Source organism: Cicer arietinum, chromosome 1, assembly GCF_000331145.2.
Source record: "Cicer arietinum cultivar CDC Frontier isolate Library 1 chromosome 1, Cicar.CDCFrontier_v2.0, whole genome shotgun sequence".
In the NCBI taxonomy this organism is placed as follows: domain Eukaryota; kingdom Viridiplantae; phylum Streptophyta; class Magnoliopsida; order Fabales; family Fabaceae; genus Cicer; species Cicer arietinum.
This window is the reverse complement of record NC_021160.2, coordinates 8,028,269-8,041,904: the sequence shown is the minus strand read 5'-3', so window position 1 is coordinate 8,041,904 and position 13,636 is coordinate 8,028,269. Positions and strand designations below refer to the sequence as shown.

The window sequence follows — 13,636 nt, the reverse complement described above, 5'->3', positions numbered from 1 at the left end:
TAATTCCAATTAGATGTCGATGTAAAACTATTTAACACATAATGATATTCCTTTTTCTCTTCTAAAATTTATAATTGAAAGAATTTGTATGAAATGCAAAACAATGGAACATCTCCAATGAAGGGTAACTCATGGTTGCAACCAAATTAAATTTTACTCCAACGGTGATAATGATTTTTTTATTTTAAAACACCATTTGTGAATTTTGTATTTTTGGTTTTGAAAGTCAATTTTAAAATCAAAATTTGTTCAGGTGAAATAGAGTTGAGTTGATTGTTTTACTTAATTTCAAAATTATTTTTCCTTAAAACTCTACAACAACAAAATAGATTTTTTAATTCTTATTTTTGTTTTAAAATTAACATGTTACTTTCAATAGACATAATCAAAACTCCAACAATCATCAACCACCATCTTCGACCACCACCACTGTCACCAACTACCCACCTCAAACCATGGTCATCACCTCTGACCACCACTTCCGACCACTTGCAACACCACCCGCCATCCACTTATAACAATTGCCGCCGCCACCAACCACTACTACCACCACCAGCTACTCACCTTCGAAAATCGCCACCACCATCTCCGACAACCTCCATCATCACCAAGCACCTCCAACCACCATATTCACCCACCACCAAGCATCAACGCCATCACAACCGACCACCATCTTCAACTATCAACTGTCTCTTTTGACGGTTGCAGACGCCATCGACGATTGATCATTACTACAATAGTCATCTTCCACAACTACTATTTTCAACCACAATTACTTAAATTATTATAATTTTATAATGTTTTAATTATTTTAAAATAATTAAAATTTAATTTTTTTATATTTTTTTTATTTTTAATTATTTAATTGTGTCGATATTTTTTTATATTTGGTGAAATCATAATAAGATACGGTAAATAGATTAAAATAAAAACTGAAACTCAACTACAAATTGAAATTCATAATTGAAAACTTAAAATATGATTTTAGTTTGAAAATTTCATCCCAGAATAATCAAGAATCACTCTTAATATTTTTTTTCTCCACATAAATTTGAACTTGAAACCTTCAATTCTTTTAGCTTTTAACTCTTACTAGTTGAACTATCTATCATTCACCCTGAATATTATATACTCGACTCCACCAATGTTATTTTTTACTTGAGATTGAGTGCTAAAATATTATTTTTAATAGTTAAATTCTCTTGAGAGAGGATTGTTTCTTCAAGCTTTTTTAAGCAATTTCAAATTCCACATTGGTATGCTCTAATGATAAAATAAAAATTAAAAACACTAAATTTTAGAACTTATTTTTAAGAGAGCGGTTAAAGTACGTGCCCCGTAGATCTTCTATAAATTCTTCCGTGTAGTTACGTAAAATTCAATTTTTGACGAGTTTATTTGGAGTTGTGGTAGTCGTCAAAATTCTCTCGAAAAGTTTAGTAATTTAATAATAATATAATTATAATTATTATCTTTTTTTATTAATTTATTAATAATAATAAATTTATAACCGCTTTATTTAATGAACCATGTTGAGTTGACCGAGTAAAAAATAAATCAGTTGTTTTAAGATGGTGTGGTATAGTGAACTCTATCTAATAAATTGGTGTTGAGTTCACCTATACTCTTAGAAATTAATAAATTGCTTATATGTAAATACCAAATAACACTATTTGAGGAAAAAACTGACGCAAATTTTAATATTAAAAAGAAAACGATTTATGAAATAAAAGAACGCAAATTTGTATACCGAATCCCCTCTTAAACCTCAGTCAGGGGGAAAAAAATTATTACTATAAAAAAAAAAAAAACAAATCTTCCATTAATCTAATTGTTCATAACTTCACACTGACTCAATAAATAAATAAAAAATCAAACAATTGATAACATTCATGGTGAATGGCCAAAGAAAAAAAGGCCTCGCCGACTGCTTGACTCGGCTAATAATTTTTTTTAATCTCGTGTGCTGCTTTGTATTCTACTTTAATAATTGTTAAATAAAATTAATTATGACAAATTAATAAATGATTTTGTATATAAAAATCTTAAAAAATTTAAATCTAAATAAAAAATTTAAATTTTACAAATAAATCTCACAATAGATGTATTTGCACATTCACCTCAGTTTTTATTCACAAAATGTTAAATATAAGATAATGCATTTCAATCAATTTTACATTATCAAAAATTAAAATAACAACAACAAAACATTGGGGGTGGTTGAGCATTTGCCATTATTAAAATATTGTCAGCAAAATCAATTCGTGGGCTCGAGGTTGGTCCAACAGAAGAAGACATTCAGTAGGTGATGTTAGTGAAACATCAATGTTTATTAGATGTCAATATTACTTTAATGAACTGTTTGAATTTATTGTTTGCAATGTACTCAAGTTCAATGTAGAGCAATAGCATGTCAATTTGGCAGAATTAAGTAATTTTGACTTCCAATACTTTTGCTAAATTTATATAAAAACTAAATACATAATAAAATAATACAATATGATGATGTTAATTGAAAGATGAAAGACCCAAAAAAACAATTTCAAGATCAAAATCACAAACTATCCTTAAAAACGTCGTATTTATAGTTCAAGTTGAATGTGCGATCGAATATTCGATATTTAAATAACATTCATAGAATACTTCATCTCTGATTTAGAAGTAAATGTTATTTTTGGTTTTAACACGTTTAGGATAAGGTTGAGTCATTGACACTTACCCCCCAACGCTTCTATTTGGCTAGACATATTAAAGAGGTGAAATTGACAAAATATTCAGTTTTTTTAAAATATTAGATGTTCAATCAATTATGGGTTGAAATACCTTAATTTGATTAGATCTCATTTAGTTTGTTGGTAGTTGATAGATAGATTGAAGGTGAAAGACAATTCAATTGATCATCATCTTCAATCCCGAGTAGGTGCCTCAAGGTATTCTCATAACTAAGATCATTTGATCCCATTAAGGTATTCTCATAACTTAGATCATTTGATCCAATTATAAGATTGATCCTCATATTAGTGAGACTCATTATCATAGAGAAGATTTAATACATATCAAATTCTTTTCATATGGTGATAAACATATAAGTCTTGATCTTTTTATAAAATGTTTTGATTTTCAATTTAAATATTTTTATAAAATGTTTGTTTAACTATCTTATATATCTATGTCACACTATTATATATTGTGACAATTACTAGTGTCTTCTTCATGTTTCAAATTATGATTTGGCTTGAACAGGTTTAAAGTATAACCAAACAAATTGCTAGGGAAGGAAATGCTTCGTAATTATATTTATTTAGAATAGAGGAATCAATAAGACAGAAAGGAAAGCTATATCAGAGCCTGCACATTATATTATTGAATTATCATAATGTTGAATACATGTAAAGTATAATGAATGAACTACCATCTCCCTAAGAACAAAAATTCATCAGCCCATGTATGAGAGCAATATCATGGCAGCTTTCTATGGATGCCTTACTATAGCTCTAGGAACTTCAGATTGTAGACGAAACGCCATAACCATTAGGACGAGATTTTTGCCATTTCCATGCAACCGCTATGCTCTTTTTAAGGTCAGTATGTTGTGCAGTCCAATTCAGTTCAAGCCTGATCTTTGTCGGGTCACTATACACCTCGGCATAATCGCCGGGCCGGCGTGGAAGGAAGTCTACTTTGATGTCAACCCCTGTAGCCTCTTTACAAGCACTCACAAATTCCTTAACTGACCTGCCTTTTCCGGTGCCAACGTTGTAGATCCCAACTTTACTGGGTTTAGCCTTTTGGAGAGCTTTTACATGAGCATCAACAAGGTCGGTTACATCAATGTAATCTCGAATGCATGTTCCGTCAGGTGTGTTATAATCTGTTCCTGTAACCTGCAAGGTGGTAACAAGATACAATGAGTATAGGTTCATTTTACATTATGGCATATTAATTTAGAGACCAAAAAAAACACTTGGTTGATTTTCAACTAGGTGGCTAAAGCTTATCTAAAATTTGAAAGCATACACAAATCAAAGTAACTTATATATATGGCAAAATCATTTCATAACTTCTACAAGGGTTTGTAAAAAATACATCCATCTACAAAAGGTCTGTTTGGATTGACTAATTTGAGTTTATCTACTAGCATAAGTACTTGTAAGACAATTTAGGAGAGTTTATAGAAACAGCTTATGACATGTCTATAAACTTTCTAAGATAGCTTATGAAAACATTTTATAGCTTATATGAACACTGTTTGACTTTATTTTATCTTTTATTATAGAAATAATTTATACATAAGTATTTGTATATGATAAACGCTTATGCTATAAATGCATAATTAAACTATTTATTCGAACAGGGCGTAAGAGTTTAAGGACCAAATAAATACAATTACTTCAGCAGCAGGATATCATGGTGGTCCAATATCTTAGGTAGATAAACAAATGTCCTACTGAGTTTAACTTCCACGAAAAACATGCATGTTACTCCCAATATCAAGTAATTAAATTTGACACTAATTTTTTTATTAAATGCAAGGAAATATCAACATTCTCATTTGTCTGGTAAGTCTGGAAGATGCATGCTGCGGTTATGTTGACAATATATTGAATGTTGTTCCCATAATCTCCCAACAGATTGAATTTTCCGATTAATTACATTATGTAAACAATTTCATTTTAGCCAAAAGCGAAAATGACAATATTAATATACCTTTAAGCCAGGTGTAATACCGCGAGCTGCATCAAAGCAGGCACCTGAAATTCGACCATGTTCCCGAAGTTCAGGTCTTGGCGCCTCACCTAATCTCCCTTCTGGGTCTGATCCAATCACATTGAAATATCTGGATGTTTGCCAAAGAAAAGTAATTCCAAAATTACAACCATAATGATTCTAAATAATAAAGTTCTAGTCAACATTTTTGTTATGTTAAGAAATCCAAAATTACTGATATTTTTTTCCATTTAACAACGGTCCCCGAGGAAACTAGAACTCTGTTCCTTGAGGTTGCAAAGTCACGCTCTTACCACTAAGCTAACACTTCATAGATTAAAAAAAAATGAAAAACTATATAATAACAAGGGACAAATCAGAGGTGTGAATGTATAATACAAACCTTAGAATCATTACAGCCATCTTGGAAGTTTTAGAAAAATCAAGGATGATATCTTCTGCCATCTTCTTGGCTTTTCCATACGGATTGATAGGTTTCTGAAATTCAAGTACATAAATTGATTTAACACTACACTCTGATATTCATTAAAACCATTGCAAGATGCAATGAAAAACAAAAGAGTTCTTGACTAAACTCAATAACTCAACCATGCGTGGATTTCGAACCTGTTCTGTTACTTCTGTAATAGGCATCTTTTCAGGTTCCCCATATGTTGCACATGTACTTGAATATATCAATGTCTTCACATTATATTTAGTCATAGCCTCCAATACCAACAAGGTATTTGATGTAATATTGTGATAATACCTGACAAAAATGTTATAGAACATAAACAAAATATTTTTAAAACAATGACATAAATAAAATAAAACCGAAATGGATGATTTTTAAAACTGATTTTCTACATTTACATGTATTGGTGTATATGTGAGAATATATAATCCAGAAAAAGTCCTTAGAGATTTTGATTTAATTGGAGAATACTTTATATGTGATTATCTATATTAAAAAAAAAAAAATAAATAAATATCATATTCATGCCAAAACAAACTTTGCAAGAAAGTTGATATAAAATTGAGAATACCAATTTGTATATAGTAAAATGCTAATTTGTTGTTCACGCTACTTAGGTAGATGGAGAAAATTAGAAATGCAGACAAATACAACTTTATGAACTGGAATTAATGTTCCAAAATGAAAACTAACAAGTACTTACTTAAGAGGGTAAAGTGTGCTTTCTCCCACATATGCAACAGCTGCAAAGTGCATCACAGCATCAAACTTATTCTCTAAAAATATTTTATCAACAGACTTTCGATCTCCCAAGTCAGCATATATAAATTGAAGCCTTCCAGGTTCTGGAAATAAGTCTTGAAGAACCCTAACGGCACCCAAATTTCCACGCGACAGATTATCCTGAAAGAGAGAAATTTTGTTTAGTACAGAATGGTCATTGCATTTGCATTTGCATTTCACTTCATCAGAGAGAAGTTTTCATATTATTAAGAGACCTACCACAATGGTGACTCGATAAGATTCCTTCAGAAGTCGTAAGGTAGCATGTGAACCGATATAGCCTGCCCCTCCTGTCACTAAAACATGGGTGACCCCGGGTTCATGGACAGAAAACTGGACCAAAAAGAGAAGGAAGAATCTCAATCAATAAAGTGAATAAAATGGTAAAATAGCTATGGATTTACATGATATATTCATTATGATGGATTACCGGACTAGGAGAATTCAAAGACGGAGATCTCTTGATCACGAAAATACATAATGCTGTTAAGGCTGCAACAAGAAAAACCTTTCCGGCAAAATTTCCCTTCCTTTTTGGATCCACATAATCCATACCTAAAAGACAGAAAAATAAATCAGAACAAATATATCTTAAGGCTTCAATATAATTATGATTATAATAAATAATTATGTATTGTAAGTGAACAAGCAACTAACATGAAATAAATCACAACTTCAACAACAAATTAACTCGTGAGCACCTTATACAATTTACTTGAATACAATGTATCATATACTTGAGTGCTAGAAAACAGCATTACAATTCTCATTACGAAACCGGTTAATGTTTTAGGCACCTCAAAGGTGTAGTCCAGTGGTATAGGTTGGAACATTGAAGGAGTAGTAAGAAAGAAATCCAATGTTCAATCCCTGCTGTTAACAAATTTCCCCTACCCCTAACAAACTAACCACTAACATTTGTCCATGGAAAAAATCCTCAACCACGATTTGTGCTCAAAATTGGCGGAATAACCTTACCTCCTAATGACATAGATCTGGCTCCCCTTGGCTGACTTCTGGCCCTAGAAAAATTTAGCATTGGCAAAATCAACAAGGTCCTATTCACCAATATCAATGATCACATCAAGGTCCACTCAGGAGGATCTTGAGTGATATGCTGCATCAAAAAACAAACCAAGTAAGTTTTCTTTCTCTCTTTTTGTCTAGAATGAAAAACCAGCAGAACAAAACAAACAAACAAATTGATGATCCCATGAAGGGTAAAAAATAACACTTTTTTTCCAAAAGTTATATTGTTGAAGAGTGAGAGAAAAGGCATGAAGATAACAATGAAAAGTGAAAAATAAATTCCAAAAGTTCTGATACTAATGACCATAAAACTTCTGCAAAAAAAAAAAAAAACACAGAACCCTGCAAATTCACCCAAAAAAAAAACTCAAAACCTCATAGCACGTGAGAGATGGCGTGCCATAAATGAATGATCCAGAATTTTAGACAACCCCAGGAGAAGAAAATCGTGAAAGATGAAAAGCAAATAAAAAAGTTAACATTGCCCTCTACACATTTCACAAGAAAAACACTGTAAAAACATGCACATAACATGTCTGTCAGAATGTCTCAACCAGAAAAGCACAAAAGAGCAACTTTACAAACTAAAATCAGGGAATTCATTACCTTAAGAGAAAAATAAAACAGCTTGAAAATTTTCAAATCATACCAAACAGTTGAAACACAACAAAACCATAAGACAAAATCAAATTAAGGATCCAATCAGCACAACAAAACTTCAATATTGAAAAATTCAAATTCATCAACAGACAAAACAAAAACCCTTTTAATTTTTATCCTCATTTTTTGTTTTGCTGAATCATTAAATAACGATCAAACTAAAAACCAAGCCTAAGAAAACCTCAAAGAATCAACTAACAAGATCATTAACCAAATCATAGTACAAAACCCATAAAAAAAAAGTTGAATTAAACACCTTTTAACTGGTCAAAACATAGAGCAATAAATAAATAACAAAACCATCAGTGGAATTTTATTTTGGAAATGAAACACAACACAAAAAACACTTTTTTGCAAAACAAAAATCAACTTACACAGTAGTCCAGAAGAGAATACGATCTTGTAAGAGAAAAAAGAGTAACACTTTAACCGTTACAAAGCAAAAATATATAATTTTGAATATAAAAAAGTGAAAAAGAAGATAAAGTATACCAGATTATGGGGAAGTAGAATTATGGGAAGGGAATGAAGGTGTGAGCAGGTGAAGTAGTAGAATTGTGGGGTGGCGTTGGAATTGAAATTGAGAGAGAGAGAGAGAGAGAGAGAATGAAAAATGGGAGAGAAGAGAAAAGAAAGGGTTGTTATTCTAATAGGTGGAGAGTTGTATGTGCGTCCATGTTGTAAAAGCGTTACAAGAGGCAAAAAGATATAAATATCGTAGACTATACTTTTATTTTTAATATAAGATGCTTTGCTATTTAAATAACTTCTAACTTTTTATAATCATACGCTTTCTTTCAACAAACTAAAAATTATATTAATTTTTATTGAATTTATGGCATTTCTAATCTTAGATTAATTTGGATAATTTTTATTAAATTTAAACTATATCATATCTTAGACGAATATATTATTTTTTATTAAAAAATGAGAATAATTTTATATTAAAAACAAATAGATTAATTTGTTAATAAGATGGTAAGTTAATTTATATTTCATAAAGGGTGTAGATTATTTCCAGTGGAATTTTCATCAAAGATGAAAATTTTCATCATTCAATTTTCTTTTGATGTTTTTGACCACATATAGTGTGATAACCCAACATACAAAATTTATAAGGTAGGGATTCATTCTTCATAAATGCATATTTCAACTTGCTTTAAAAGATGAGGGTTTGACTCTTTCCATTAAGGTGATGACCTAGTTGATGGTGAATCTTTAAATATAAATCACCTAAATCTTTTATTATTAAAAAATAAAATAATTTTGATACATTGTCAATTAATCATAAACAATTTTCATATTCGATTAAAAAGAATTATATAACTTTAGTATAATAGATATTTAGTGATTCAATAGTTATGATATAAAAAAAGTATTGTACATCACTCTTTAAGTTGTTATATTTGAATGTGCATTTTGTTATGATATATACATCAATTGTTAATAATTTTAATTTCATTTATTTATTCATATAGAAATTTATTTATATGTAAACTTAATAGTTTTCCATATATATTTTTTATTATTGAACTTTAGAAGAGTTCTGTAATAAAAAAAGTGTTAAATAAAATTATTAAATATATTAACATATTTAAATATTAATATTTAATTTGATAATTGAATATTTATGGAAGATATACTTTATTAATATTTTTTCTCTCTGCAAACTTTACGATATTTTAATTTTGAATTGTAATAATATAAATTATTAATTGATAATATAAAACTATTAACGGGATATATTTAATAATGTTTTTTAAGTGAAAAAATTTAATAATCTTTTTAAAAATAATTACTTAGAGTGGTTACATATGTATTAAGTAGTTTCATAATTAAATAATTCTAAATAAATAAGGTATATAGCTGAGTTTTTTTTTTTAATATATAAATGTAATTAGATAACTACCATTAAAATTCACATATACTTGGCAGATCTCGAGTATGAACTTAAAATGTGATTTCAACACGACAATATCAAATTTTATCAATTAAATTAAGAGTAAGATTATATAAGATCTATTTAAATACATCATCTAATCTTATATATAAAATAATTCTATAAAGAAAATTATTTTATATATAAAAAAAAGTTACGATTTTTTAATATATTTATTATTTAAATTATTTTTATATTTTATTTAAAATATTTATCCTTTTAATACTATAGTAAGTATTTAATATCTTACGATTTTTTATATTAAAAAATTAAAACAACTAATAAATATATTAGTTTTAATATTTTTTATTAATATACCAAAAATGAATTGTACAATTGTGACGGTTTAAAGAAAAACATGAAAAAGGCCCCACAAAAAGAAGATGGTTCGACCGTATGACTGACATTAGGTGGCAGTGGCGGGGCATGCAAATTCCATTCGTCGACAACAAATGGAGGCATATTATTGGATAAACTCACAACATTGTTTTCGAGACCATCTAAATTTCCCTTTAATCGAATGATTCAATTCAATTCATGTAAGCAGACAGAAAAAGACATAGCTTCTTTCGAATTAGTACTTTATTTAAAGCATCATAATTGTTTTGATTTCTCCTTTTTATTTTTAGTATTTATTTCATTTATATTGACAAATCAATTACTATTTATAAAATAAAATAATAAAAAACATAAAAGCAAAATATTCATTAATAATTTCAATGTTTTACATTAAATATATATAATTGAAAATTATAAAATATTAAATATTTCATTAATAATATTAAGAAGATAAGTATCTTAAATAAAGATATAAAAGTAATTTAAATAATAAATATATTTTATTATAAATTTTTCTTATATATAGAATCGAAAAATAATTGAATTTTATATTCTTAACAATTTATCCTCGTGTCTCGGTAAAAAATTAAGATTACCAACTTAGTTTCTTATCGTTTCAAACGTATCTTAATTTAGTAATGATAAAATTTAATTGTTAAATTCGTCCATCTTAAGCCTCAAGTACATACTCTACATCTTAGCATGAAGGGCACCATATGATCCAATATTTCTCTTAAAACCCTTAATCCATCTGCCATCTAAGTCATTGATAAGACCGTCACACACTGCAATATCACAATGCTCCTTACACGCCCTATCACAATTATGATATCCAACCATGTTGAGGTCTCTTCCACCCAATGTAGACAATTTTCCAGTTATAGGGAGAGCTTTGTAGATGAGTATAAGTTCTTTCAACAGTTGTCCTACCGACATTTCGGATGACATGGGTAGGGTTGCTAGGCCGTTGGAACCCATCTTCAAAAACTGCTTTATATCGCCAATTCCACAAATGCCAACAAATTATCATGAAAATTGATTTCAACCAGTTGATGTTGAGATGAAGAAATACTCGATCTCTACAATTAAATGAGAAAAAATGAGTCATTATATCAGAAGGAACAAGTTTAACTTATACATATTTTGCAAAAATGCAATTAGGGAGCACATGGAGAACCGTCTCATCGTATGTCCCACAACAAGGGCATAAGGGAGATATACTCACCCTACCTGCTTCTACGATAGTTGATGAGAAAATACTCATGAACCTCTAGCCACATGAAAGTTTGAATCCAATAAGGGTCTTTCCAATTCCAAATAACTTTCCAATTTCCCTCTATATTGCTAATGTTCTTAAAATTTAGATTGTATGCATTGTGCAAAATATATCGATGAGCACTAGTGCCTCCTCATCCTAAAATGTTTGATCTGATCGCGTCGTTGAGAGCTTAGGGAGCTATGATCATGTTCACATTGTTAGTAAGCATATTATAAAAAAGAAAATCAAAGTCCTAATTATCCTCATTATTTACCATGTCTTTAACAGTAAGAGTGGTGTCAAATAAAAGACAAATTAGCAACATTGATGGGAGGAGCGTTGTTAGGCTCCATCTATCCATCCAAAAATTGGTACGACTACCATCTCCAATTTGTCGCACGATATTCTTTTGAAATTTATCTCAAACCCCTACAAGAGCTCACCAAATAAAAAAGTCATAAGGTTGAGAGCTAATACAATCACACAAATAATTGTTCTTGTCATATTTACTATGAAGAACCTTACACAAAAGATCATCCAAATTAGTAGTGAGGTTCCAAAGCATCTTCATAAGAAAAGCCTTATTTGTTTGTTGTTGACGCTTGAAGTTCATGACACCATCCTTTTTAAGCAAGCAACACACATTTCAAATGATTAAATGAGGTTTAGGACCAATATCAGTATCACCCCCAAACCAAAACCCTACTAAGTCTTTTCCGCTTCAGCGCAAATAATTATTCGAATTTTCGCATATTATATTTAATAATACGGGATGAAACTCAACACTTACTTAAAAAGTGTGATTCTACCAACTAAATTTAAACATTATTGTTTCCACTCACTTAAAGTATTTTGAATCTTGTTCACAATGTTTGCTAAAGTGAATTCTTCAATTTACCCCATACAACGTTCATTTGCATTTGTTCTATCACCCTCTTAAATTAACCATCCATTATTTATATTAAATTTGTTTTTTGACTAGTGATCCATTACTATTTATATAAAGAAAACAAAGTCAAACAATTTGGTAACTACTAATTGCCTTATGGAACTAATTGCCATTAATCATTGAGAAGCACGTGAATTTTTTTCTTCCTTTTCTTCCACCAAAATTCTTTGTTTTTTGACAAGATTCCTCCAAAATTCTTTTTAATTGTTTAATTCTAATTTATGTACTGATTAGTTTAGATATATATTTTTTATATGCATAATCAATCATTTTCGTTTAAAATATTCAATGTCATCGCACACAATCAATACACCCTAGCTACGAAACTATAAAATAATCTCAATATGAATAATTTCAAACTCTTAAACCAACAACAACATGACTCCACTTTATTCACGTTAGAAGGAAACCATCATGCAAAAATGGATAGAAGTTATGCACATGAGCCATTTGACATAGTTTTAATATGTTTTCCATCAAGTAATTGTGGCACTAATGAAGGTGGCAATTCTATTATAACCTAGAAATACAGCAAAGTCATGCTACTTTCCATTTTATACGTCACGAAGAAAGTGACTAATTATTGAGGAAACAAAAAAAGACTAATTAAGATAATATAATATACACATAATTTTTTTGAAAGGTAACATTAATATACAACTAATTAGAAGATATATTTAATATATATGTATTTTTGTAAGGATTAAATATTTCTAAACATTGAGTTAAAAAATATTTCTACACATAATTACAAAGTACAAATCTCACAAATCAGATAGAATAACAATAATTTTTTATTTATTTTAATTTTAACCTTAACTATTTCAACTTTAGATTTAATTCAAACTTGCATGAAACTACTTGTTAAATTAAAGTTATCTACTAACATAAATATTTAGTAAAACTGTTTGAGAGAGTTATAAAATCAACTTATAACATGTAAGTTATATAAAAATAATTTCGATTAATTTTCATAAGTCATCCTAAATAATTTATAAAAATAAATTATATAAAAATAATTTGAGTTTATCCTCCTTTTACCACAAACTTATATTTGAAGGTGTTTACCCAAACATCTTATTCAATATTCAAGTGATTTTGGATATAAGTAGGTGTTTTGATTAGAAAATTAGGTAGTGTTTGAATTTTCAATGCCTAACTTAGTGTTCACTTCTTACAGATAGCCGGCCACTGACGGGTGGGTACTTACGAAGGGGCCCATAATTTGGGTTGTTGGACTTTTTCCATTTTTGTCTTTGGTCGTTTTCTAATTGGAAAGAGACTTAATACCCAAATAGATAAATATATATAATTAAATATCGAAAGAGACAAGACAACTCACCTCTCACATGATAATATAAATAGTTAATAATATATTCTTTTCAAATTAAATCTACTTCAAGATCAATCTTTGCAAAGTCTTTGTCAAGACTACTTCCTTCTTTTTTCATTAATTAAGTGAATGGAAAGAAAAGGGAAATTAATTATGGGAAAGAG

General features: G+C 29.2%; 1 protein-coding gene across 1 annotated transcript; it reads right to left on the bottom strand.

Moving 5' to 3' along the window:
• Nucleotides 1-3,326: 3,326 nt before the first annotated feature.
• LOC101514177 (UDP-arabinose 4-epimerase 1) lies at nucleotides 3,327-8,376 on the bottom strand. Its single transcript, XM_004486453.4, has 9 exons — nucleotides 8,147-8,376; nucleotides 6,944-7,082; nucleotides 6,396-6,520; nucleotides 6,185-6,298; nucleotides 5,886-6,085; nucleotides 5,335-5,476; nucleotides 5,111-5,205; nucleotides 4,708-4,837; nucleotides 3,327-3,884 (listed from the first exon to the last, which is right to left on the bottom strand). Exons 2-9 carry the CDS (start codon nucleotides 7,002-7,004, stop codon nucleotides 3,504-3,506), a joined length of 1,248 nt encoding a protein of 415 aa, XP_004486510.1. The 5' UTR covers nucleotides 7,005-7,082; nucleotides 8,147-8,376; the 3' UTR covers nucleotides 3,327-3,503.
• Nucleotides 8,377-13,636: the final 5,260 nt, after the last annotated feature.

Excerpts from the sequence above, each read along its gene's own strand:
- LOC101514177 (XM_004486453.4), bottom strand. The coding sequence starts at position 7,004 with ATGCTAAATTTTTCTAGGGCCAGAAGTCAGCCAAGGGGAGCCAGATCT. Across the intron at positions 6,299-6,395 it reads CTTTGAATTCTCCTAGTCCG|TTTTCTGTCCATGAACCCGG; the intron begins GTAATCCATCAT and ends TTTTTGGTCCAG. Across the intron at positions 4,838-5,110 it reads ATGGCTGTAATGATTCTAAG|ATATTTCAATGTGATTGGAT; the intron begins GTTTGTATTATA and ends GCAAACATCCAG.